The sequence below is a fragment of the Choloepus didactylus genome, chromosome 2 (genome assembly GCF_015220235.1).
Source record: "Choloepus didactylus isolate mChoDid1 chromosome 2, mChoDid1.pri, whole genome shotgun sequence".
Lineage (NCBI taxonomy): Eukaryota > Metazoa > Chordata > Mammalia > Pilosa > Megalonychidae > Choloepus > Choloepus didactylus.
In genome coordinates, this window is record NC_051308.1 from 39,638,037 (window position 1) to 39,664,844 (window position 26,808).

The 26,808-nt window shown below is 35.7% G+C and overlaps 1 protein-coding gene and 1 non-coding gene across 2 annotated transcripts in view; both read left to right on the forward strand.

The window, feature by feature from the left end:
- The window catches only part of RAB3GAP2 (RAB3 GTPase activating non-catalytic protein subunit 2), a 147,557-nt gene that overhangs the window by 31,179 nt on the left and 89,570 nt on the right, over positions 1-26,808 (forward strand). The window contains 8 exon segments of the mRNA XM_037823524.1: positions 11,601-11,724; positions 12,633-12,714; positions 14,167-14,214; positions 14,295-14,370; positions 14,652-14,753; positions 19,296-19,361; positions 19,363-19,396; positions 22,239-22,337. Of these exon segments, the coding sequence (XP_037679452.1) occupies positions 11,601-11,724; positions 12,633-12,714; positions 14,167-14,214; positions 14,295-14,370; positions 14,652-14,753; positions 19,296-19,361; positions 19,363-19,396; positions 22,239-22,337 (631 nt within the window).
- On the forward strand, positions 24,248-24,379 carry LOC119528366. The gene has a single exon (XR_005215670.1). It is a non-coding gene; the product is annotated as a small nucleolar RNA SNORA36 family (small nucleolar RNA).

Below are 26,808 nucleotides of genomic sequence, written 5' to 3' on the forward strand. Positions count from 1 at the left end.
ACATCTTTCATTTGAGAATTTTGGTCTCTGATCTAGAAAATGGGCTAGACCATTACTTTTCATGCTATGTTGGATAGAGCTCTAGGAATCTACAGAGATCCTGTGTAGCTTGCCTCATCTCTACTTTTGTCTATTTTATATATTGAAATTTTAAACAAAATTTTGGGAATAAAAAGTCCTGTTACCTAAAAAAAAATGAAAAACATTGGATGTTATATATGTTAGTAGCTGGGTGTGGGGAGGAAAAACCTGCTTGTGTAGCATTGTTTCCTTTTGTGTTTAAAAATTGCTGAAATGTCTCCTGCTTTAAAAGTTTAGATGAATGTTTTATTTCTAGGATATAGGTGGTAAGCTACTGAGAATTATACTGTATGTGCAGACAGCCCCTTAATTATAGTGGATTTTACTGGCAGCACTGTCATGTGTAAATAAATATCTGTTAAAGTTAGCACAGTGCTAGTTATAATGTAAGTTGCAAATGATGGACTTACTGTACTAAAGTTGAAAGCTTCAAAAAACCACTCTGGACTACTTTAATGGCTATCTAGTCGCTACAGTAGCTGATATACCAAAAACATTTGCCACTATGTTTATAGGGTGGTAATTTACCAGCTCTACTTTAGTGGTTGTGCCGGTTTTAATGTATTGTGTCCCCCAAATGCCATTATCTTTGTAGTTTTTTGGGGCAGAAGTTTTGGTGTTGGTTAGATTTGCTTGGAGTGTGCCCCACCCAGCTGTGGGTGATGATTTTGATGAGCTGTTCCCATGGAGGCGTGGCCCTGCCCATTCAGGGTGGGCCTTGATCAGTGGAGCTATATAAATGAGCTGACTCAAAGAGAGGGAATGGAGTGCAGCTGTGAGTGATGTTTTGAAGAGGAACAAGCTTGCTAGAGAGGAGCGTCCTGGGAGAAAGCCGTTTTGAAGCCGGAGCTTTGGAGCAGATGCCGGCTGCCTTCCCAGCTAACAGAGGTTTTCTGGATGCCATTGGCCATCCTCCGGTGAAGGTATCCGATTGCTGAGGTGTTACCTTGAATGCTTTGTGGCCTTAAGACTGTAACTGTGTAGTGAAATAAACCCCCATTTTATAAAAGCCTATCCATCTCTGGTGTTTTGCATTCTGCAGCATTAGCAAACTAGAACAGTGGTCAACTATAATTGAAAGACTGGTTAAATTACTGTAATTTTGCCATCTGCTGCATTGTGAAAGAAAATCACTTTGCAAATTTAGTGGGCTTAAAATCAGAAGAAAAATAATTTTTTAAAGTGTTTTATTCCTTTTGTTTAGAAAGGATTCTGTTTTTGTAATCCACATTAGTGGCTTCTTATGCAGATCTATTTATGCGGAAATTTTTACTGGTTTCAATTCAAAGAATAAACCTTTAACTTTAGGCCATGCTAATATGTAATTATAGACCCTCCCAACCTTCCAAATAGGAGGGGTTGTGTTTTATTGCTTAATGGATGCTAGTTTTTCTGGAAAACCAAGGTAGTCCCTGGTGTGAGATGTACTTTTTAAAATATGAGAGTGATGTACTTTTTAAACAAATGCCATGCCTTACTTGGGAAATCAACTACCTTGTCGTATGGTTGTGTTATTTTAGGATCAGTAGTTTCAAGGGAGCAGTATTACTGACTATGGGCCCCACCATTGTGGGGGAACATTTTTTAAAAAAGGAAGCTAATTGGAGGCAGATTCTCTAATAGTACAGAACACAATGACTTGATGAGTATGCATTTTGTCAGTCACTGAATGTGTGCTGATACTATTACCATTGTTTCTTGTTAGACCTCCACAGCTCTGTTTCCTGCTTAAACTTTCCTTGATGAATTGAAAATCAAGATTTGGTATAAAACCTAATACTAGTTAATTCTGATCCAGTGTGGGAAGGAGATTACCTCTACTCTCCTATACCAATATTTTCATTTAGTTGCTTGTTCTTGGACTTGAAGCTTTGCCCCAGAATTTGACACAGGAGTTCCTTCAGAAAGACACAACCCTCTTTATCCTTGGTTTGCATTTCTGCTCTGAATCCTCACCTGCTCCCCTGCCCTAGTGCATGAGCTGGATCCTCAAGAACCTTTGTTCCTTTGGCAGCCCTAAATTAGGATTCCCTGGCCCATCCTGACCTTCCTTTTACTCTCTTGTCCGGAGCAGTGATTCTCAACCAGTTGCTATTTGGCCTCCTAGGAGACATTTGGGAATGTCTGGAGACGTTTTTTTTTGTTGTTGTTGTCATGCTCGGGTACTACCTATCTAGTAGGTAAAGGCTAGGGATGCTGCTCAACAACCTACAGTATATAGGACCTCCCCACAACAAAGAGTTATCCTGTCCAATAATATGCTTAAAACTTGTTTCTTCATAAACTTAACTATTTTACTCCAAGCAGTATACATTTTACTTGGAAATTATGAAGCAAGTTTAAAAAAACAGAAAAACCATTGTGGGAGAAAACAAGTAGAAATCTTATATAAATCAAATTGCTTTCAATAATCCTCAAAGAAAAAAAAATCCCTTGGTACATCGGAAATCAACAGTCAACATGTGATATACTAAGGCAAACAAAGAACAAAGAGATGGAAAAGTACATGTCCTAAAATCAAGTGTAAGCTCCTTGGCGTGGTGTACTATAGTTCTTCACCACCTGTCCTTCACCTGCCTCTGCAGTGTCACCTTTTACCTTTCCACTGTTGGACTTTGCTTTGACAGCAGCTCCTCACTTGGGGTCTTTGAATACATTGAATTCAAGATTCCTTAGAGAAATAGAACACAGGGAGAAAGTTTGGGAATGATTCCTCTGCTGGGAATGTCCGTCTCCTCTTCTTTCCTGCCTATCCTTCTCCTTTTATTCTCCCCACAGGATTTAGCTTAGAAATTACTTCCAATAGGAAGATTTTTCTGACATCCCACCTGCCACCCCCAGTCTGGTTCTGGTTATCTTCCCATGTGTTCTCATGACTCATGACTGTATTTTTCTCTGTCTTTCCCAGAGGATGTAAGAGAATTAAGAACAAGGAAGGTTTTTTTTTTTTTTCCCCTTGTTTTTTTCCTAACACACTGTTGGCACATGGAAGGTGTACAGTGTTTTGGAGCATTGCTGTAGCAGTGTTTTAAGGATAGATTAAAGCAGGGAGAGATAAAGATTTGAGAACATTGAGGATCTAGTCATGTTCATGGATTCTGACCCATAGGCCATTTCCTCATACTTGCATTTTATTTTTTTGTGTTATTTATCCAGTCCCCTGATTTTAGAGATGAGGAGCCAGAGTTGGTAAGTAAATTGTTCAAGAATTATGTGAATGTATATTACTAAAATTATTATCTTTGGCTTTAGTCGTGTTGAAAATCCACTTATTATTACTAAGCCTTGGTTTCCTCTTCTGGAAAAAGGGTTTGGATCAAATTATCTCCATGGTAACTTCCATTTATTTATAAGATTATACAATCCTATCGGCTACTGAGAGAGGATTATGACATACACATGGTAGGGATATTGTTGATACTGTACAGACAAGCAATTCTAGGGTCTCTGATCATATTGTCTTATGCGTATTTAATTTTCTCATTTAAAATAAAACATTACTACATGGTTCTCAACTGGGAGCAATTTTGTTCCCCAGTGGACATTTGGCAGTGTCTGAAGATATTTTTGCACATCACAACTGGGGCTGCTACTGTCATCTAGTGATTATAGACCAAGGACACTGCTCAACATCCTACAATACACAGAACAGCCCTCCACAACACAGAATTATCCATCCCAAAATGTCAGTAGTGTCGAGGTAGAGAAATCCTGAGCTAAACTATTAGACCTTCCAATAGGTTTTTGTGCTTTCAAAGTAGAAACTCACTCTGCTGTTTCTTAGCATTTCTATAGTGTTTATGACCTTTCTACTTTGACAAATACTCTCTATATATCAATGAATTATTTAGTGTTTAATTATGTTTAAATGGAGGGAAGACCTATTTCATGGCTGTCTTTAACTATAGAATATTTAAACAGTAATATTAAATACAGCAATGGAATATTTAAACATTCATATTAAATACATAATCTCCCTTTTCTACCAAGGTCACTACAGTCAGCCATGTGACTGAATTGGATTAGCATTAGACATTATACTCGCCATGCCTCTTCTTTGTTATTGCTTATTGAGGGGCATTAGTCTTCTAGTTTAGAAGTAGAGGGGTAGAGTTTCTCTCTACTCCCTTACTTCTGGATCCACAGTAACAGGCCTTATACCTGTTCATCCCAAGTCACAACAGCAGTGAGAGTGGCAGAGCAGATGAGAGTAAGAAATGCTTGGCAGATTTGCTGTGCGGCCAAGATTCTATAGCAGTGTAGTGTGGGAGACAGCACAGAGTAGTGGTATTAAGATTGGATCCCAGGGTCTGAGTTCAAACCCCTGCTTTGTCTCTGTGGCCTGGATGAAGTTATATTATCTTGATAAGTCTCTTTTTCCCCATCTCTCAGTGGGGTTAATAATAGAACTTACTTCATATGCAGAGTTATCACAAGAATTAAGTCAGATATATATATAAAGTGCTTAGTACAGTGTCTGGCAGATAGGAAAGTGTCCAGCATATGTTGCTGGAAACATCATTCTATTCACCAGTGTGGTCACTGCCTTGTTACTCTCGAGTTAGGTGAGCATATCCAACCCAAATGCGTCCACCATCAGTGTCAGAATACTTGTTGTTGGGGCCCACTGTCCTCTGCTCAAGATGGGGCCAAAGGACATATTTATCACCAAGAGCTATTTCGAGTGACTACATCCTGATTTCTGTATCAAATTGCCTAGGTGCAAAGTAACCAAAATTATAGCACAATTTAGGACAGGTACTTTTCCAAATCTTTGTTCTTTGCTTGTCTTAGTATATCACATGTTGATTGTTGATCTCCTGATGTACTGAGGGATTTTCTTTTTGAGAATTATTTGAAAGAAATTTGATTTATATAAGATTTCTGCTTGTTTCCCCTCACAATGATTTTTTCTGTGTTTTAAGCTTGCTTTATAATATCCTGGTAAAATGTATCCTGCTTGGGGCAAAATAGTTAAGTTTATGAAGAAACAAGTTTTAAGAGTATTGTTGATTTTGGTTATTGTCATTAGAGGCTTTTTATCCTACTGAATATGATACCTTCAATACTGTGCGTTAGTCAAGAGCTTGCGGTCCCATAGTTATGCAGCTGCTCCCCCGTGTGGTTGTGGATCAAAAGAGCTGTCACGCATTGATTAAGCACCATGCCATTGCATTTTGTGACAAGTTAGCATTATTCCCAAACAGCTTCATATCTAAAATTTTATGTGGTGGATAAAACACTAATGATGATAGGACTTGATAGAATTTTCTAACCAATTTTTATAATATTGAACTCCTACTTGTACATGTCTAACTTTATGTGGCAAACTAGGAGGTTCTACTTTCAGTCTCACAGTCACAAGGAAAGATGGAGAGGTAGAGAGACGTGGCAAAAGAGAATGTACTGAAAGGTGACAGAGATTTTGATTTTCTTCTTTTCTTCCTATCATCAATAGATGAAACAAGAATACTAATTCATGTAAGTTTCTTTTTCCTGTTTCATGTTATTAAAAATGTACATTAATGAGATGGCTGAACAGAGTTAGGGATGTAACCAGTGGTCACAGACTAGTTTTTCTGAATTTGTTTCCCAACAGGAGACATCTATTTCCTGTACTTTCATTTGAGTTAGTCCTTATGGGGCAAAACTCATATTTGTATCTGGGATTTTTTTTTTTTCTCCCTGGGATGATGGTAGACTGAGCTTGATGATAATTTAATACTGAATTCTAGGCCTGACTGAGAGGGCTATAATATTCTGCATTCTTTATTCTGTTCCTTCTTATATCTGTCTAAAACTTGTACCTGCTCTGGATATGTCAGCTAGAATGTTGAACTGTTAAATCTTAATACTTTTTAAGGGAAAACATTTCTAAGGATTGAATATACTAGCTTTAAATTGATTTCTCATCTTCATATAGTTTCATGTACAAGAACAGATAATAGATTATTCGAGCCTCTATGTGAATACAAGTAAGGGGAATGGGGATGCTGTCATTCACTAATATATGCTATTAGTGGGCTATAACATATGTGGAGTTGAGAAGTTCTGTAATGCATGGGTTTTACCAACTAGAAGGCTTCTAGACTAGTGTGGAGATGTAACTATCAGAAACAATAGATAGTAGAGAGTAATAAAGACTTAAGTACAGAAAGATTAGCCTGGTTTAAAGAGATAAGCGATAGGGTAGTTATTTTTGACTATGAGACTAAAGTCAAATCCCAAATGAAAATAGGCTTTTGAAAGTGCAATTACTGCTACCTACAAAGATGAGTTGGAGTGATATGATGGAATGACCTCCTGTGTTGGGAGTCCCTAAGACCGCCTCAGGTTTGATGATTGGCTAGGAGGGCTCACAGGACTCTGGATATAGTTGTATTCATTGGTATGATTTATTACAGTGAAAGAACACAAAGCAAAATCAGCCAAGGGGAAAGGTGCATGGGGCAAAGGAAACCACGTATAGGCTTCCAAGAGTCCTTTCCTAGTGGAGTTAGACAGGATGTACTTACTTTCCCCAGCCATGAATTCAAACAACCTCTGTGACATGTTTTCTACAATGGAAATTCATTAGAGACTCAAGTGTCCAAGGTTTTTATTGGAGGATGATCCCCATAGGTACCCTCTGTCAAGCAAGTACCCAAGACTCCCAGAAGGAAAAGCAGGTGTTCAGCATAAGTCACATTGTACAAACTCTTGTTAGTTCTGGAAATGGTTGGAACCCACCTGAAATCCAAGTTCCCACATGCCAACCAAGAGCCAACCTTGTAAGTGGGCCTTTGAGAGGATAGCATCCAGGCCTGCCATATTACGTCTTTTCTCCACTATACTTGAACTAAGAGTTAAAAAGGCCTAGGTTCTAGTTTGGGTTCTGACACTAATTCTGTGGCAATGAGGCACATCCCTTAATCGCTGTGATACTCAGTTTTCTTTATTGTAAAATGGGGTTTGGGATCAGTTGGTTTCTAAAGGCCTTTTACCTTTTCAGGACACTTAAACATTCAGATATAATCTTGGTTATTAGCATTATTTTGAAAACCTAGGGCGGAAACATAGAAATAATGTTATTTATTGGAAGTAACTTCTAGAAACTTTTCAGGATTTATCTTTTGAACATTATTCTTGAAGTGTGGTAAAAGGAAGAAATCTACTTTTATAGATGCTTAATTATTTCTTTTAATTAGTTTTTATGACACTTGCCAAAACTAGGGCCTATCTATTCTCTAGCCTTGTTTTGATTCTTTTTAATGCAATGAGAAGAAATTTTAGGATATTAAGAGTCAGAGACCACTCAGAGGGTTGTTTTTTAGACTCCTAATTTCTTACTAAGCCCAATGCTGAAATAATATCCTTATATGACTTACACTGCTTTTAGCCTGCTACCTGAAGCAAGACACTAATCACCTGAAAGGTCCTGACTTCTGAGTTGGTATAATTAGGGAATTAGTTATTGGGGAGTGAAACATAGTGTGGTGTTGCCCTCAACTTACAGCTGAGCCACTATGAGGAGTCTAGGTGATACGTTGGGTAAGCAGAGACCCTACCCGAGAGCAGAAATTGTAGGTCCAGGGAGAAATGTAATTATAACTAACTTTAACTTTATAACCTTTGTCTTTAGGGGATGATTTTCTCCATAAATTTTTTTCTGCAGAAAAATACGCAATAACCAAGCTAGTTAGCAGGATTCTTAAAAAATAGGATTGTAATAAAACGAGAGATTTCCCTAATGTTATTCTTCTCCCTACCTTTCAGGAAAGGATGCAGCCTTCTTTGCTTATCTTGCTTAAGAAAAATGTTCCAAATCTATCTGTCCCTACTGTTCCAAGAAGGAAAAATAATTATGTGATTATCCCTGAGTTCTCGGGTTTACTTAGAGATTTTCCTAAAGATTTCCTATAACTGGTATTTTATGTATGTTTTAAGTTTCTCTGATAGTATGTATCCCAGCCAGAAGTAATTTATCCTTCCTAGAAATGTTATCACAGGATTCCTGACTAGAATTTTTTCTCCTGTTTTGAAAATCTGTATTATTTTATTTCTAGTAATGAGTGCCTATTAAAAATTTTTTATAGTATAAATGAATAAAGTTTAAAACAAAATGAAAACAGTCTGCCTCCCTCCCCTCCCTTGTTGAGTAATTCAGTCAAGAACCATTAGGTAAAGCCTAATCAAGTTATCACACAGATGAGTAAGGAAAAAACTATTTGCAACTCTCACTATATTAAAAGGACCAGTATTCATTGTATATAAACAGTGTAATCAAATCGATGAGAAAAAGACAAACAACCGAACAGGATCTTTTACAAAGGAAAGAAACAAGCTGTTCACATATGTTCAGTCAGCACATGAGAAATGTGAGAAAATGCCTCCTCTCCCTCATAAGAGGAATACAGATTGAAAGTGTACTGAGGTACTACTTTCACCTATTAAAGTTGAAAAGTCTGTGTGTGAAAAGGTACTCAAAATCATTTGCCATTCAGGAAATGCAAATTAAAACAGAAATGGGACACCACCACGCACTTATTAGAATGGCTGAAATCCAGAAAATTAACAACACCAAATACTGATGAGGATGTGGAGCAACAGGAACTCTCATAACTCTCATGCATTGATGGTGGGAATGCACAGTGGTACTGGCACTTTGGAAGACCAGTGTGGTGGTTATTTATAAAGCTAAACGTAGTCATACCATATGATACAACAGTAGTGCCTCTAGGTATTTACCCGAGTGATTTGAAAACTTTTGACCACACAAAAGCCTGCACATGACTTTTAGAGCAACTTTATTTATAATTGCCAAAACTTGGAAGCAAACAAGATGGCTTTCAATAGATGAATGGATAAATAGAAATAAATGAGCTATCAAGTCATGAAAAGATAAGATGAACCTTAAATACATAATGCCAAGGGGAAGAAATCTATCTGAAAAGCTATATACTATATAATTCCAATTATATGGAATTCTGGAAAAGGCAAATAATAGAAATAGTGAATTAAAGATCAGTGGTTGCCAGGAATTGAGGGGGGGTGTGAGTTGAATTGGTGAAGCACAGGGGATTTTTTAGGGCAGTAAAACTTTTTTTTTTTTTTTTGATACTGTAATGGTGGATACATGACATTATACATCATGCAATTACAACACAAAGAATGAACCTTAATGCATGCAAATTAAAAAAAAATCATTTAGGAGATTGGGAGATCCTAGGAGGAATGGAGACTGAGAATCTAATTGTATTGCAAATATATGAAACAGCCTCACTGAAGGCGTAGGTGGAAAGGTGCTGACCTTACTTACTTTGGAAATGAGTGGAGTCTGTAAGACTAAAGTCAAAGGAACTGCACATAAACTGAGTATTCTAGTTGATAAAGTTATTTACCTGGGGTACTGGATAATAATTTTGATACTGCTATACATGTATACTGAGATTGGACAATTAAGAAAATGGATGATGAATTGTAGGAGTCAGGTTTCTCATTGTTGGAGTGGGAATTTATAGGTAAAGAATGAGAGGAAACTAGAATAATCCATATAATATTGGGTTAGAGTTGAAGAAATCAGTATGGATTCTTGGGGATTGAATCATGTCCTCCCCAGAAGGCATGTTCAGGTCCCAAACCCTGGTCTTGTGGGTGTGAACCCATTTGTTAATAGGACTTTTGAAGATGTTATTTGTTTAAGGTGTGCCCACACTGATTGTGGGTGGGCCTGAAATCAAATTTGGCTGAAGTCCTTATAAACAAAGGATATTGGACTTGAAAGGAGAAGCTACAGGGAGAGCCAGAGCTGGAAGTCAATGGAACCTGGAAAAGAAAGGAGAAGATACTGCCAGTTTCATTGTCATGTGATAGAAAAGCCAAGGAACCCTAAAGATTGCCAGCCAGCCAGAAGATACTGACTATGGGAGGAAGCATGCCTTCTAGCCTCTGAAACTGTGAGCCAATAAATTGCTGTTGTTAAACCAACCCATTGTATGGTATTTGTTTTAGCAGCTAGAAAACTAAGAAATATATATGGATATGTGTGTGTATATATATACACAAATTAATATACACATATGTATTTCCTAAGTAGATATGTATGTATACACAAATTAATATGCACATACATATTTCCTTGCTCTGTCAGCTGAGAGGGCCTAACAGCAGTAACACCCCAGAAGCAACAAGCACACCATACTATATTCTTTGTATGATTTCTCTCATCTGAAATACTTAGAATAAGGAAATTCATAGAGACAGAAGGCAGACTAGTGGTTACCAGGGATGGGGGGAGGAGGAATGTGGAGTTATTGCTTAATGGAATGAGTTTCAGTTTGGGATGATGAAAATATTCTGGAAATCATTAAAGTTATAGAGTATTTGTGAATGTACTTAATGTCACAGATTTGGTAACTTAGGATTAAAGTGATTTGTGTTATATAATGTTACCACAAGTAAAATAAAAAGTCTCTGGGGAAGCAAGCACTTTCAGATTTTACTGATGATACTGTAAATGAACATAACCTCTATAGAGTATATAGCTAACAAATTTACTAATGCACATTCCCTTGGTCCAAATAATTCCTCTTCTAGGAATTTATTCTACCAATATACTCCCACAGAAACAAACAGGCAAAATTCATTGTAATCATAATTTGTAGTGGCAAAGGATCAGAAACAACACAAATGTCCATTAATAAAGGGCTGGTTAAACAAATTATAGTGTGTCCATGCAAAGGAATACTATGCAGCCATTAAAAAGAATAAAGAAATTTAATGTGGAATGATGCCTAAGGTAAATTAAGAGAAAAAGCCAAGTGTAGGAGGATATGTATATTATGCTACTATTTGTGTAAGGAAAAGGGGAAATAGGTATATATAAATGTATCTGCATATATGTGCATAAATATCTCTGGAAATAGAAGAATTGATTACATTGGTTATCTCTAGGCAGGGCAACTGGATGACTAGAATATGGAAGTACAAGGCAGACTTTTCAATAAAGACCTTTTTATATCTTAAGAATTTTTATCCATGGGTATTTACCTATATAGTAAGTAAATTTTAAATTAAAAGAAGAAAACACCTTGCAGGTGAAACAAAAAAAGGAAACATCAAATTTTATTTAGCACTTTTAGAACATTTGTTGTAATGATCTTACAACCATAATAATCACCAAATAATTTTTTTGTAATCTATTAGTAGAATGAATTATTTTACTAAATTCCCTAATACTGACTCTTAATGGAGTGATGCCTATGTTGTCTTTTTTTTTTTTTTAATTGTTTTGCTGGTTTCTATCTGTTTCTATTTAAAATATTTTGCATTAACATTCATAACAGTTTTGTTCATAATGAATATTTTATTCATTTGCTTATCTTTGATAGGTTTTGATGATGAATATTATTGAGGCTTTGTAAATGAATTGGGGAGATTTTTTCCCCCTTTTTTCTGCCCCCTACCCTTCAGGTAGGGCAGGCTGAGTTGATAGTCTCACAACAATCTTTGCGTGTAAGTAATTTTAGTTTTACCCACAGGAAGAAGAAGGAACCACTTGCAAAACACAAAAAACTTCCTGGCTTCAGGATTGTGTTTTATCCCTATCTCCAACCAATGATCTTATGGTTATAGCTCGGGAGCAAAAAGCTGTATTTTTAGTGCGTAAGTATACTATTCTTTTCAGTGGCCTTTATTTTAATGCATATAGTAGAACAGAAAATGGATTGGGTAGAAATATGTTATTTCTATTATATGGTGACGTTCTGTTTATTTTACGTATTATACAGCACTTTCTATTTCCTTTGCTTTTTTGTGTGTATTTCTCTCTTTTTATTCTTTCCATTCTTTATCTTTGCTCTCTTTTTCTTTCTTGGCTGCAGATACCATAACTTTCTCTCCATGGCATTTCAGAGGCAGTACTGGGCATTGCCCAGTTCTTGCAAGGACAGTCAGAGTTTGCTGACCCCTTCTTAGTAATAATATGAGTGAGGTGATTTGATTTTCAACTATAATTTGAAAACTCACAATACTGTAGGTCTATTTTGGACATAAGTATTTAACTAATGATATTTGTTGAAGATTGAAATCGAAGTTTTTGGATGAATAGGATATGAAAAACTCCACTAATCAAGATAAGATCATATATAAAATGGCTATGGTATCATCTTTTCAAGCAAATCTACCCTCACAATGTCATAAATCTAATGGAAAATTTTTTCTTGGCTGAGTATAAAATTAGCCTTTTAAACAGATGGGATGGTGCATGGAAATTATTCTGCAAGAATTATGACAAAATGTTATGAGTTTCATTGGAGGAGGGAAAATGAAAGGTTAGAACACTAGGTAGAGTTTTATAAAAATCTTAAAAATTTTAAAACTTCATCATCTTATATTCACCTATAAAAATACTCAAGTCAATTAATATAGAACTATTAAATTTGGTACTTATCATTCTAAAGGAAAAGGGTAAAATTTATAAATTACTGTTTTAGTATACCAAGAGTAAAGTTTACTATAGTTAAAACTATAAAATATAGTTAATAAAGTTAAATATCTTGATTTTTTTTCAGCAAAATGGAAATATAGTGATAAAGGAAAGGAAGAAATGCAGTTTGCTATTGGTTGGAGTGGTTCTTTAAATGTTGAAGAAGGGTAGGTGCTCAATAATTCTTTTGTTTGTGCATTAAATGAATATGTGAAATTGTTTGTAAGTGAACCTATTAAGAAGTTTCATCATTTAGGGTGTTCAGCAAATGTCTGTTCACCCCAGCTTCAAGAACAGTGGGGATTGTATAAAAGCATGATCTCCTCAATAAAATTTAATTTTATTCATGTGATTGCTTTAAAAAATTAATTCTCTTTGAAGAAGATTTAAAGAATTCTTTTGAGAAAAGTCCATAAAATCCTTTTTGCAGTTAGTTCTTTCCCTCTGCTCTCTAATACTAATTTTATTCAGCCAAAGAAAGTCAAGGGTGGTCATTTTCTTCTGTTTTTCTAGCATTGAGCTTATTATTTGAAGGCGATACATTAATTCTTGAAACATAAAAATAGTTCAGAAATGCAAGATGGTTAATTTCAATTTTCTACTAACCTATTAAGTGTTTTAAACCCATAGTGGATGGAGCTGCTAACCTGGAACCCTGAGTTAAAAACTGTTTTCAATTAAGTTTTTATGGCTGAAAGCTGTCTGATCAGAATGAATAAATGGTCCTACATACTTTGAATTTAGCTAAAAGACAACCAAATGGAGGTGCCTAGAACCTTGTAGATACTTATGTTTCCTACTATTATCAAAATAAATTGTAATATTTCTCCTTAAGTCATTTAGTCCAGGCATTTTGAAGATGTTTAATTTTTGTCAGAAATGCAAAGTAGAACATAATGGTCCAATTACTTTAATGACAAACATAAGGATTAATTAACTTTGTTCAATGATTACCTAATACTATGTAAGTGGGGCAGGAGTTTCTTAAATAAGCTGATGAGGATGGTCCTGGGGTTTGATAGCTTAAACAAAAAGCAATGTACATGTCAGAAAAAAAATCTTTTAGGAAGCATCAAACATAGCATATGCAATTTCTACAGAACATGGAAGAGGAGACTAGCCCAGTTGAATCATAGTAAGTTTCTAGAGTAGTGAACCCTGCAGAAATACAATTTGCATGTAGTGTGACTGGCAGTTCTCCCACCATCTACCCAGCCCCTGATCTCAACAGGAGGCAGGCTGGAGTTGTTAGCTAATGCAGCGGAGAGGCAGATGTTAGGAAATAACCGACTGGTAACCATTTCAGATTTCCTCGGTTTTGTATACAGTCAGTTATATACAGTAAAGATCTGCTTTCTTTACTTTTCTGCTTTTTGTGATAATACAGTCAGGGTGAAAAATACTGTTTTTTAGTAATTTCAGAGGAATGCAGCATTACATTTTATGTGAATGGATTTTATGGACCTACTTATGGTAGAGTTTTACTGTACTTTTACTTATGTTCTGGATAAAACTGGTCCACATATGTCATCTTCCACTTACTCCCCTTTAGCCTCTATAGAGAAATAAATGATTGGTAGCTTTATTGAATAAGCATATGATTTTGTTTTTGTTTATAGCGAATGTGTAACCAGTGCTCTATGTATTCCACTGGCAAGCCAAAAGAGGTAAGGAAAAACAAGAATTATCTGTTCTCTCTGCTTTGATTTATGAGCTCTTAAGATCTTTGGCATTTTGCTTATAACAGGAGTTCCACTGGACGCCCTGATTGGACTTGCATTGTTGTGGGCTTCATTTCAGGTTATGTACGATTCTACACTGAGGTGAGTTGCATTTTCAGTAGTTAGAAAACACCAATTATACTAGTGTGTGGCTTCTTACCTGCTGCTTGGAAGTGTGTAGTTGATATTTTATGGTGGGGGTATGGGAGCAAGGAAGAGTTGAAAGTTCTGATAGAAATACAGAGAAGAGAAGCTGTGTTCTTCTGAAGAGAGTACTGGCATCCATGGAAAACTGTAAGGGAAAAGATATTCTCTGCCTGGCCATATTTGTTCTGGTATATCAGTAATGAAACAAGAAGGTCCTTCTCTGTGCTTCCTCCTAGAATGGTGTATTATTGCTTGCACAACTTTTGAATGAGGACCCAGTGCTACAGCTTAAATGCAGGACCTATGAAATCCCACGGCATCCTGGAGTGACAGAGCAGGTAGTGTAAAAGATTGTTTTCAAGTTAACAGTGCCATTACTTTGAAGCAGTTTCTCCCATCTTTATTGGAGGGAAACTTAAAGTTATCTTTCTCTGGTGGCACCATTAGTTGTACTGTCATGTTCTAGAAATATAATCTGTTTATGTCTGAGAAAAGAATACTAGTCGTGCTTTTACTTGTTTAATGAAATACTGTGGTTTTTTTTTTCCTATAATGAAATAAAATATTGGTCAAAAGCCAGAAAAAGTCTGGCTCTTACTTTTAAGAGTTGAGTAGTGACTCAAGGCTCAAACTCTGTACAGGTATCTTTCTTTTTAAATTTGGAGATAGGTGTCAAAATCACTCAACAGTAAAAGGAAAAAAGTTCTGGTCTTATCATTACTACTACTACTATATTGTACTTACCCTTTTTTTTTTTTTTGTTTTCCCAAAAGGAATTGTTAATTTTTTTGTCTATAATGAAAATGTTTTATAGTCATTGAACGTTTGAAAAAATCATGCTGTTTCGTATCTAAGAATCTCTAAAGGTATAACTACTTCTTTCTGGGTGTTTTGTGATATTTTGAATGTCTTACAGTCAAAAAATGATAGTAGTCACTTAAACAAATATGCTATTATCTGGCTTGCAGAGGACATAGTCAAAACTATATAATTTACATTCCTTCTTTGTTCTACGCGACTGCCAAAAGATTTCAAGTAACTAAAGGGATATATATATATATATATATCTCCATTTATATCCATCTAGAGAGAGGGAGAGAGGGAGGCAAGGAGGGGTACAGGGAGGGGGAGGGAGAGGGAGAGAGAGAGAGCACGTTGTGGAAACCTAATGATCTAGTAAGAGAGATTGGACTAATAGCTATTAATACTTGTGAGTGAATTGGTAAAATAAAGCAATACCTGATTGATTGTTAATTAGTGTGGACAGAATAAATCCCATGGTTTGGAGAAGGAGAAGCTCAGTTAATACTAGGATAATAAAAGAAAAAATTTTTGAGGAAAGATTTGAATTAAACCTTGAATATTTGATACAGAATTTAATGGGAAAAGAGGAAAAAGTATTTTAGGCAATGAGGGGAAAGATGAAGAATGGTTCAAATGTAGTACTATGGATGTAAAAACAAAGAAACTTGTTTTAGTAAATAATGAGAAATGGTTGAGTGGGCAGAATGGCCAAACTTTGCATATAAAGCTTAAAGCCAAGTAAATATCAGATTTGGTTCAGGAGATAAGAGAAGCTATTTAAGATTTATTGAGAAGAAGGTGATAAATCCAAAGTGGTATTGAAGGAATCTTTTCTCAGGATGAGTTAGAGTTATGAAAGGTTGGAATCAGAGAGGCTAGCTGGCAGATGTTTTGAGTCGTCTATAGTAGATGTGATGTGTTAGGAACCAGGACTAAACTGGCGAAGGAGAACATACAAGGCAGATTTTGAAGGAAGAATAATTGACAGAATGTGATTATTGCCTAGAGATGTAGAGTATTAAAGAGAGAAATGAATCAAAGATGGCTCAAATATATCCATCCTGGGGCATGCCATTGACAAAGTTGGTAGAGGGGGCTGGTTTCAGGGTAAATAAAGATTATTATATTTGATTTTAGACATGTTTTGATACTTATCTCTAAAAAAAAGATAGTTATTGCCTTCATTTACTATTAAGCTGTCAAAACAGGAGATGGTTGAGGTGTCTGAAAGGTGTCTCAAAGAAGGCAGGGGGATTCAGAGATCTTGCAACAAAAGCAGAAGGCAGCTAATGAGAAGTCTTTGCAGACAAGAGAAAAGTAATGACTGGCTATCTGAAAAACCTGGGTGCTACTGCCAACTAAGTATATAACTTCTAAGATCAAGATTTTGTAGCTTGAGCAATCATTACATATGTTATAACTTATCCTTATCCTATAAACGATTTTAAACTTAAAAAAATATAAGGTAATGATTCAGAATTACTGTGTAGGCACTAGATTGAGGTGGTAATTGAAATTCTAGATAAAGAATGGATTCTTCCAAGTAAAGGATATAGGAAAATAAAACTGCCCGCCAGAGACTTAAGTATTAGGAATATTCGTCATAGGGGGATAGGAGAAAAAGGAACTGGTGAAGGAAACAAAGAAGGAACAGTTGGAATTCTTAAAAGCTCTTTTCCATTTTTCTCCATTGTCATTGGATGATGGAGGGTCTTTAAATACTTTAAACTAGGTGGAATCTGTAATACTCTTTTTTAGAGCTGGTGGCAAAATATAACATTTAAATACTTGTGATTTGCTGTATAAGCCAAGAAAACCGTCTTTTAACTGAAAAATAGCTCTTATTGAACATGGAGAGGGAAGTCTCTGTTGTTATTCTATATGCCATGTAAGCATCTCTGGGTCTGACACAGCAATTCATATATTAAAAATATCTCTATTTGCTACTTCTTCAGTTGCTTCCCTGGGTCTAGCAAAGAACACAGGAGTAGATTTACTCATTTAATTCAATTCTAGGAGCAGTGAGTATAGTAGGTTTTGCTTCTTAGGTACAGAGTTTCTGTTTGGGATCATGAAAAAGTCTTGGTAATGGATGATAGTGATGGTAGCACAACACTGTGAAAGCAATTAACACCACTGAAGCATACACATAGAAGTGATTAAGATGGGAAATTTTGTGTTGTTTGTTACCACCATAAAAAATAGTGCAGTTGGGTTAACATGGGTCATTGCAGAGGTTTCTGAAGAGAGGAGATATTTTTCTGGAATGTTCAAGAAACTTTGACTTCTGCAGAAAGATTTTCTGTCATCTAGCACAATTTCTGAAGGTTTTGGTTCTGGAGATAATGGATAGAAATGCTGTTGGTGCTTAGGTCCTCTCTATCTTCCAGCTCCTCAGAGTCAATGAGACTTTTCACTGCCATGTTCAAGGCACCATGCAAGCTTGGCCTGTGAACCTGTCAAATGAGCTCACATGCCAGCTCCCCATCTGTCCCCCTGCGCCCTTGCCCTTTGTCGTGCACAGATCAACTTTTGAATAATGGAAACAGCCAGACAGTGCTATAGAAAAAGGGGAAGGTAGCTTTCAAAGGAGGAAAGCATATAAGAAAAATTTGAACCTTAGTAATAATCTAAGAATGATAAGCAACTACAATGAGATAATTTTTTGTTTTTAGGTTTGGCAAATTTGAAATGGTTAACAAAATGATTAGCAGGCACTCTTGTGTATTGTTTGTGGAAATTTGAATTGATGAATACTTTCTGGAGGGCAATTTGATAATATGTATGATAATGAAAACTGTGAATGCTCTATGACCAAGCAGACTCATATGAAGGAATTTACACTAATTTCCCCCAATGTGAAAAGATATATATAGAAGGTTATTTATCGTGGTGATCTTTGCAATAATGAAAAAGTATTAATTAATTCATGAATATTTTTACTACCTAATGTGTGCTCAGCCCAGTTCTAATCCACGAGGATCCATTGAACAAAACACACACGGTCCCTTTCATGGATCTTACAGTTTGAGGGTGTTAGAGGGAAACCAACAGTAAACCAGTAGAGATATCAAGACAGTTTTAGTCTCGGATAGGTGCTATGAAGGAAGGAATCCTGGTGCTGAGATAGTAATATGGCGAAAGACTGACACTGCTGTTTGAGATAGAGGCTCAGAAACAGCCTCTCTGAATTACTGATGTTTGAGCTGAGATCTGATTCATGAGAAGAACAAGGCAAATGAGGGTCTAGGAGGAGAAGGTCCAGGGACATGCAAAGGACTGAGTGAAGATGAACTTCCTGTTTAAGGAACAAGGGAAGAGAGATGTGAGATGACATTAGATCTTGCAGGTATGATTTTATTCAGGTTTTATTCTAAGTGCAGAAGAAAGCCATTGGAGAGTTGTAATCAGGAGAGTAATTTGATCTGCTGTGTCTCCCAAAGATCACTCAAAGTGGATTGAAAAGAGCAAGAATGGAAGCAGGAGACCAAACTAAATGTCTACCAATAAGAACTAGTCAAGTAAATTTTGGTACATATAATGGAGTACTCTGTAGAGCTGTGGCAAAAAATGATTTGTTTATTGAAATGGAAAGGTATCATTGTCACATTATTGAGTAAATAAAAATGTTACAGAATACTGTGGTATAGTCTCATAGCAAAGTATATCAATATATGTGAGTTATATGTTTTGAGATAGGTCTAGGATTTCAGATGAATTTTTTTGTCCCCTCTTCTTCCTACTCTTATGTGATGTTTGTATCTTTAGAATGAGTATATTTCATTTTTAAAAACTTGTGTTTTTATTATTCTAACCATCTATTCTGAAAGCATTATTTACCATATACAGAAGCTCATATTTAGGAAAAATTTTAAACCTTTGTCCAGAGGCAGTCTGGAATTAATTTTCCATTGATGTTTTTCTGTTCCTCTGCCTGATAATGCGTTGTTGATACTTAACTTTAAACACAATACTTTTTATTTTATGTTATTCATGAATTTCATCTATAATTAAAAAAATGCTGATTTGGCAATGATGAAAACTTATTGTTTTCTTCTTTCTTATTTCTTAATTAGAATGAAGAGCTGGAGTATCTTATACCAGCTGCTATTGTAACTATTGACGGATTTAGTCTCTTTCAGCTCTCTTCGTGCTTGTCGAAATCAAGTAGCAAAAGGTAATGTTTGGGAAGAAAGTATTAATGTTCTGATGATGCTTGTTTGATATGTTTTATGAACTTACAGAATAAGGATTGTTTAAAAATATAAAGGTCCATGAGCTAGATTTAGGGAGAAAATCCACTACTGTAGATATGGGAGTACAGTGATGGGTAGATTGCCTTAGTAAGAAAAAAGCAGGACTAAAATTGCAACACTCTTTACATGTTGCCAGTGGAGAATGTGGCCAGCACAGGTAGTAAACAGGCTTTAGTCACTAACTCAGCAGTATGCTTTGGCCAGTTAGTATTAATATTTGCAAGTATATTGAGAGTCAACCTTGAGGTGAGGAATATAGTTGCATCTAGCTGAGGAACCAAATTTTTTACTATATCAGCATCTACAGTGCCAGTGTACTAAAAACTTGTCACTCTGCATTGTTTGTGTCCCCACTGAAGATGAAGATACCACTGTGTGCAGGGGAAATTTTCCCCACAGTAGGGAGGATATAATGGAGTCAGCATCAGGCTCTTTTTGTTAACTTGGAACACTTCTGAATGGAGAAAAATTGGAAGCATATGTAAACTTAATGTATATTTATAAAATAGGCAACCGTATTACTCTTAGATTTGGAGATGGAACATGCACAATCAATTAAGATTTCTTAAATTTGCTACCGATACTTTTCATTCTGATGCTGTGATATCTTTAGGAAAAAATACTATTGTTCATCACATCCAAGATGCCAGTGATTATAAGGCACACCATTATTTTATATAGCACTTAGAAATAAAAATTCTGGCAATAAAAGGCTAATTGTCGATGTTAAGTTCCCAATTTTAGAGATGTTAAAATAAGAAAAAGCCATAAAATCAGTGAAAATACAGTACTAGCACTGACTTTCCCTTTTCTTCTTTGATTGGTTAGAGAGGACTTAATGGTCATAAAACAAATAAATAAAATTTAACTCTTAAACAGTTGAGACAGCTCCATGAACACATAGATTAATGAGGATCTGTTTGCTGATTCATAAACGTTCTTCATAAATCCAAAACTGAACAACCAAGAAGCAAAATAAGCAATTTCTGTGGGGGAAATGCAGCATCTTATAATGTAGGTTATATTTGGCAGGTTGATGTGATTGATAAATTTCTGAAGTCTTGTTTGTGTGGTTCTTTAATGGCATGTGCTTTTGTATTAGGTCATAGTTTGAATTTTTATACCTATTTTCATTAGTCTTTTGAATTATTTAAATTTAACCCACCATAAACTTCATTATCTTGGGGGCATTTTCAAGTAGTCCCCCATACTCTCTGCAAAGAGACTACTAATAAAATTAACTAGAAATAGACAATTAGGTTATAATTCGTATTGCCAGCCATTTAAGTTTTTACAGTTTTTTAGTTCTATGAAGCCATTTTGTCTCTTTGCAAGTGAGGAATTAATCACTTAGTGTCTTCTTACTGTAAATTGTGCTTAAAAGAACTCTGGTTGGAATGTGAAAAAGCTCTTAGCAAATTTGAGAAGCTAAAATGTGAAAACTAAAAATGTTTAAAAAAAGAAAGAGGAGGGAATCTGTAAGAAAGGGTTAAATTTAGTTTTCACATAAAGACCACATGGAATAGAGAAAATGGAGATTGGGCCGAAGAGCTGGCTTAAACTAGCCCCCTAGTGAGCAGAAGGAAAAAGAGAGAGAGTACCGTGACGTAAGTCTAGAATCAGCACAAGTTCCTTATGGGGTAAAGATAACCAGGGTTGCTAGAATGTAAAAGAATGGCGGGGTATGATCAAAGGTAGGAACTCTAAGTGGGAAATTTAAACTGAATAAGCTCTCTTGGATAGGCTGTGCAATTCAAAATCTCAAAGGCGGGCTAGTTAGCTTTCTTGGATAGGCTGTAACCTCTGGAATACCCAGCCAGTGGGGAAGCAGGGGAGGGACCTGTGTATTAGGAATAGGATATAACTGTCTCCATGTTCTTTTTCTGGTATGCCAGCGTACCACATTTCTGGCTGTGTGCCTGTTCTTGCAAGATTGTAAATAAATTCTTTTCTCCTCCTCCAAAAAAAAAAAAAGAGCTCTGGTTACTTAGCTATAAATTATGACATTTAATTCAGTATATAGAAAATTTCTCTTTTCTTGGCCTTAGTGTAAAATCTGTAGTACTTAGAGGATTATAATGTTTTTCTTTTATTAAATTATTTTTCTTCACTTTCCAGAATTAAACACCAAAATTCAGCTGTATTATAATGTTTAATGTGGGGGATTTCCTGATAAAAGGGACCCTGTGCATGAACCCATGACCAGAAGTAGGACAGTTTTTATTCACTAGGTAGAGATGCAGGTGTTAGCAGTCGGCATTTCTTTAAATTTTCTGGCAGTGCTTTTGCTGTTAGCATATCTTTCTATCAAGTTTGGCCTTAGTTACATAGAGATCTTAGAAATCTTACTAAGAGGAAGGAGATCTGTGTTCCTGCCAGGTATATCAAGTTTTTAGTTTTTCACTGAGTAGGGTATTGGTTGCTGTTCCCAGGATTTTACCCATTATCTTTCTCAAGGGAGAGCAATTGTTTCCTTGGCATCAATTACAGTTTGATTTCAGTTTGATTTTCAATAGTAGTCTAAGATTTTTAATTTGGCCTTCTCTAATTACTTGATTGTTCTAACTTAATCTTCTTTTAATGTTTTGATTTTATATGCATTGTCTTGAAGTAAATAAATCTCTCTTTTACATTACTTGGCCTCATTATTAGTTGAAATGTTAGAACAATAAATCAAATTGATACATTTTTAATGATTTGATGTAAAACTTTGTTTTATCCATTATATTTAAATTTGGATGGTCTAATTTTTATCTTTGGCAGCTGCAGCATCAGGTAATGAGAACATACAACCACCACCATTAGCTTATAAGAAATGGGGTCTACAAGATATTGACACTATTATTGATCATGCTAGTGTTGGTAAGTATTACTAAATTAAATTCTTTTGGAATTCAATTCTTGTGCTTTTTGATTGAAGTGTCTATTTATTTTAAATATACATTTATTCTTATGTGAAAAGAAAATGTTTTGCCTTTAGTGAGATGTTTGGAAGTTACTTTGGACTTGCAAGTCAGAATAGGCGTATGTCTTTAAAAAACAATTTAATTATGGCCCTCAGCATCAGTATTTTATAGTTTTAAGTCATTCAAGATTTGAGTTAATTTTTCTGCCACCAGGTTTGGTTTTATAATTATTGTACAGATCAGTCTCTTAAAAATGTAAACTTTAGACTAGTAGAAGATATATAAAAACAGATTTCTTCTTGCAACCAGTATTTGAGAACTATGTTAAGCATTGAGAACAAAGATGAAAAGACATGGTCCCTGCCATTAGTAAGTATGAGTCTAGACAGAAGAAACACATGAAAACGGTTGCAGTACTACAACATTCAACAATTGCTATGGTTGGCAGGCAGACTAAATTTGCAAGTATAGTAGGAGCAGGAAGAGAGCATGAAGATGAAGTAAAGAGGAGGTTGACTTTAATCTGAGATTGAAAGAATGAGTAAGAGTTGACCTAGAGAATAAGCACAAAGGGAGGCACTCTGTCCAACATGTGAGAGTGCATGGTGTGCTGGAGAAACTAAGAGCACCAAGGAGAGCTTGAGAACTGAGGTGAGGCCACAAACAGGAGTCAAATTTTGAAGGGCCTGGTATGCAATGCAGAAGAATTTAGGTCTTTCTCCTGGCCAGGCTGGAAGCCACTGAAGAATTCTGAGCAAGGGAATACTCAGATTTTCCTGATAGAAAAATTACTTTGGTAGCAGTTTAGAGGCTAAATAGGAGGGTCAAGACTAGATATTGTATCCAGTCAGGCAGCTGTGATAATCTTTGTAAGAAGAAATGTGCTTCTGAATTAAGGCAGTGGAAATGAGGGTGGAGAAGAAGGAAATACTATTTGGAAGGGGCTATTTAAAAATGTATATATACATTTTTCAGTTCATCAATATAGTGTATGTAAGAAAAACTTCAGGTAGTACAAAAATATATAAAGAGAAAAGGGAAAAAAATCCCCTTAAATCCTTTCATCTAGAGATACTTACTAGTGGCATTTTGGTAAACATCCTAGTAGACTTTCTGATATGTGCGTGTGTATGTGTGTGTGTAATATACATGTGATTATGTAGAGAAATACGTTTTCATAAATAGTTTTGTATCATACCAATTATATAACCCTTTTTTGATCAGCGTATCATGAAGAAACTTTCACATCAATTTTGCTAGGTATATATCAGTCAGAGTCCTAATGGAAAACAAATGGCACACTTGAAATAGGATAATTGAAAAGGTTTATTTACAGAGAAACTATTTAATAATATGCAATGTAAGGGACCACAGGGGATAGATAGTATAGTATCCTGGGACATTGTAGCAGCCAAGCTGTTAACAATTCCTAGGCCTAAAAGGTGAGGGGTGGTAAGAGTTCTAGAACTTGGAGATACCGAGTAGAATCAGTACATTAAGAGCAGAATTGACTTTGGTTCAAGGGTTACAGCCAGCTTTCCAGGGAGGGAGCCAGGGAAATAAATATCCTGACTTTACTCCTCCTTCTCTCCTTGATCTCCTGATGTGGCTTCTCATTGTCTGAACCCAAGTGGATGCTAAAGGGCAAGGGCATCAGAGCCCTTTGGCATGATATTTACTAATTGGCCTCAGAGTGAGAGCAAGGAGAAAATGGAAGAGTGTGAATCTAGAGGGGCAAATGGAAGATATCTGACACATATATCAGATTTTTAATTGGCTGCATTCCATACTCTAATTAATAAATGCCTTATTGGTAGACATTTAGTTTGTTTTTATTTTTTTTGCTAACATAAAAATACTGCAGTATTCCAAAGTGTTGAGTTCAGTTCAGGGCAGCTTCCCTCCCTGTTCTGTTAAACTTTGGGACACTGAAACAGGCTAGGGGAAATGATTGGATAGAAAATATTACTCTATCCATTTGTCTCTCAGCCTACAAAATGAAAAAAGAAAAGGTGCAATAAACTTTATTATGTGTACCTCTTTACGTAAAGGTCTGATAATCCATTCAGATAAATCAAAACCTGTTATATCCCAGGCAGTAATATCGATGCTAGGAATATAAGACAGGCAGAACCCCTGTCCTGTTGAAGTTTACATTCTTGTGATGGGGAGACAAACAATAAACACATCAAAGGAATAAATATGGTAATATTAAAATTTTAGTAAGTCTCATGAAGAAATAATCAGAGGGTTATGATAGAAAGTAAAGGAAGAAGATACTTTAGATAGACTGGTGATGAAAGGCCTGTCAAGGGAAGTGACATTCAGATTGAGACATTGAAGGATGAGAAGGAACCAACTGTATGGAGAGCTGTGGGAAGAGCATTCCTGGCAGAGGAAGTAGCAAGGACACTTAAGGGCCTTGGGGACTTCAATATGTTCAAGAAACAGAAAGGAGGCCATTGTAAATGACTTGATCGTAAAGAGTAAGGGAGAAGTGGAACCCAAAGACACAAATAAGTTGAAAATGAAAGGATGGAGAAAGGTAATCTATGCAAACGGTAACCAAAAAAGAGCTGGGGTAGCTATACTAATATTGGACAAAATAGACTAAGTCAAAAACTATTAAAAGAGAAAAGGACAATGTATATTAATTAAAGGGTCAATCCACCAAGAAGAAATAATAGTCATAAATATTTACGCACCTAATCACAGAGCCCCAAAATATATGAGGCAAACATGGCAAAACTGATGGGAGAAATAGACGCCTCTACAATAATAGTTGGAAACATCAATACAGCACTCTCATCAATAGTTAGAACATCTAGGCAGACAATCAGTAAGGGAACAGAAAACTTGAATAACATGATAAATGAAGTAGACCTAACAGACATATACACAATAGCAGGATATTTATTCTTCTCAAGTGCATATGGATAGAGCACATTCTCAGGTTCTCCAGGATAGACTACATGTTGGGTCACAAAACAAGTCTCAATAAATTAAAAAAGACTAAAATTATAGAAAGGATCTTCTATGACTATAATGGAATTAAGCTGGAAATCAATAACGGGCAGAGAACTGGAATATCCACAAATACGTGCAAGTTAAATAACACACTCTTAAACAATCAGTGGGTCACAGAAGAAATCAGTTAATCAGTAAATATCTTGATATAAATGAAAATGAGAACAAAACATATCAAAACTTAGGAGATGCAGTTAAGGCAGTGCTAAGAGGGAAGTTTATAGCCTTAAATGTTTATATTTAAAAAGAAGAAAGCTAAATGAGAGACCTACCTTCATACCTGGAGGACCTAAAAAAAAACCAGCAAACTAAACCCAAAGCATGCAGAAGGAAAGAAATCACAAATTAGAGCAGAAATACATGAAATCAAGAATTAAAAAAAAGAGAGCATTAACAGAACCAAAAGTTGGTTCTTTGAGAAGATCAATAAAATTGGCAAACTCTTAGCTAGACTGACAAAGAAAAAAGAGAGAAGACACAAATAAAATCAGAAATGAAAGGGGGGGGGGCATTAGTACTGACCCCTCGGAAATAAAAAGGATCATAAGAGGATATTATGAACAACTGTATACCAACAAATTAGACAACCTAGATGAAATGGACACATTTCTAGAAACACAGAAATAACCTATACAGATTATAGAAGAAATAGAAGACCTCAACAGACCACTTGCAAGGAAAGAGATTGAATCAGTCATGAAAAACCTTCCAAAAAAGAAAAACTTGATGGCTTCACAGGTGAATTCTACCAAACATTCCAAGAATTAATACCAGTCCTGTTCAGACTCTTCTAAAAAATTGAACAGGAGGGAACACTACCTAACTCATTCTATGAGGCCAATATCACTGTGTTACAAAAGCCAAGTAAAGATATCATGGAGAAAGGGAGATTGCAGACCAATATCCATTATGAATATAGAAGTAAAAAATCCTCAGCAATATACTAGAATAAAAGGATTATACACCAGGATCAAGTGGGATTTATCCCAGGTATGCAAGGGTGGTTCAACATAAGAAAATCGGTTAATGTGATACACCACAATAGCACAACGAAGGGGGAATCCCACATGATTATCTAAATTGATTCAGAAAAGGCATTTGGCAAAATCCAGCATCCTTTTTTGATAAAAACCACTTAGAAAAATAGGAATAGAACCAAACTTCCTCAACATGATAAAGATCATATATGAAGAACCTGCAGCTAGCATCATACTCAGTGGTAAAACACTGAAAGCTTTCCTTTTAAAATTTGGGACAAGACAAGCATGCTCACTATCACACTTATTCAACATTGCACTAGAAGTTCTAGCCAGAGCAATTAGTCAAGAAAAAGAAATAAAAGGCATCCAAATTGTAAGGAAGGAGAAAAACTTGCACCATTTGCAGATGACATGATCCTA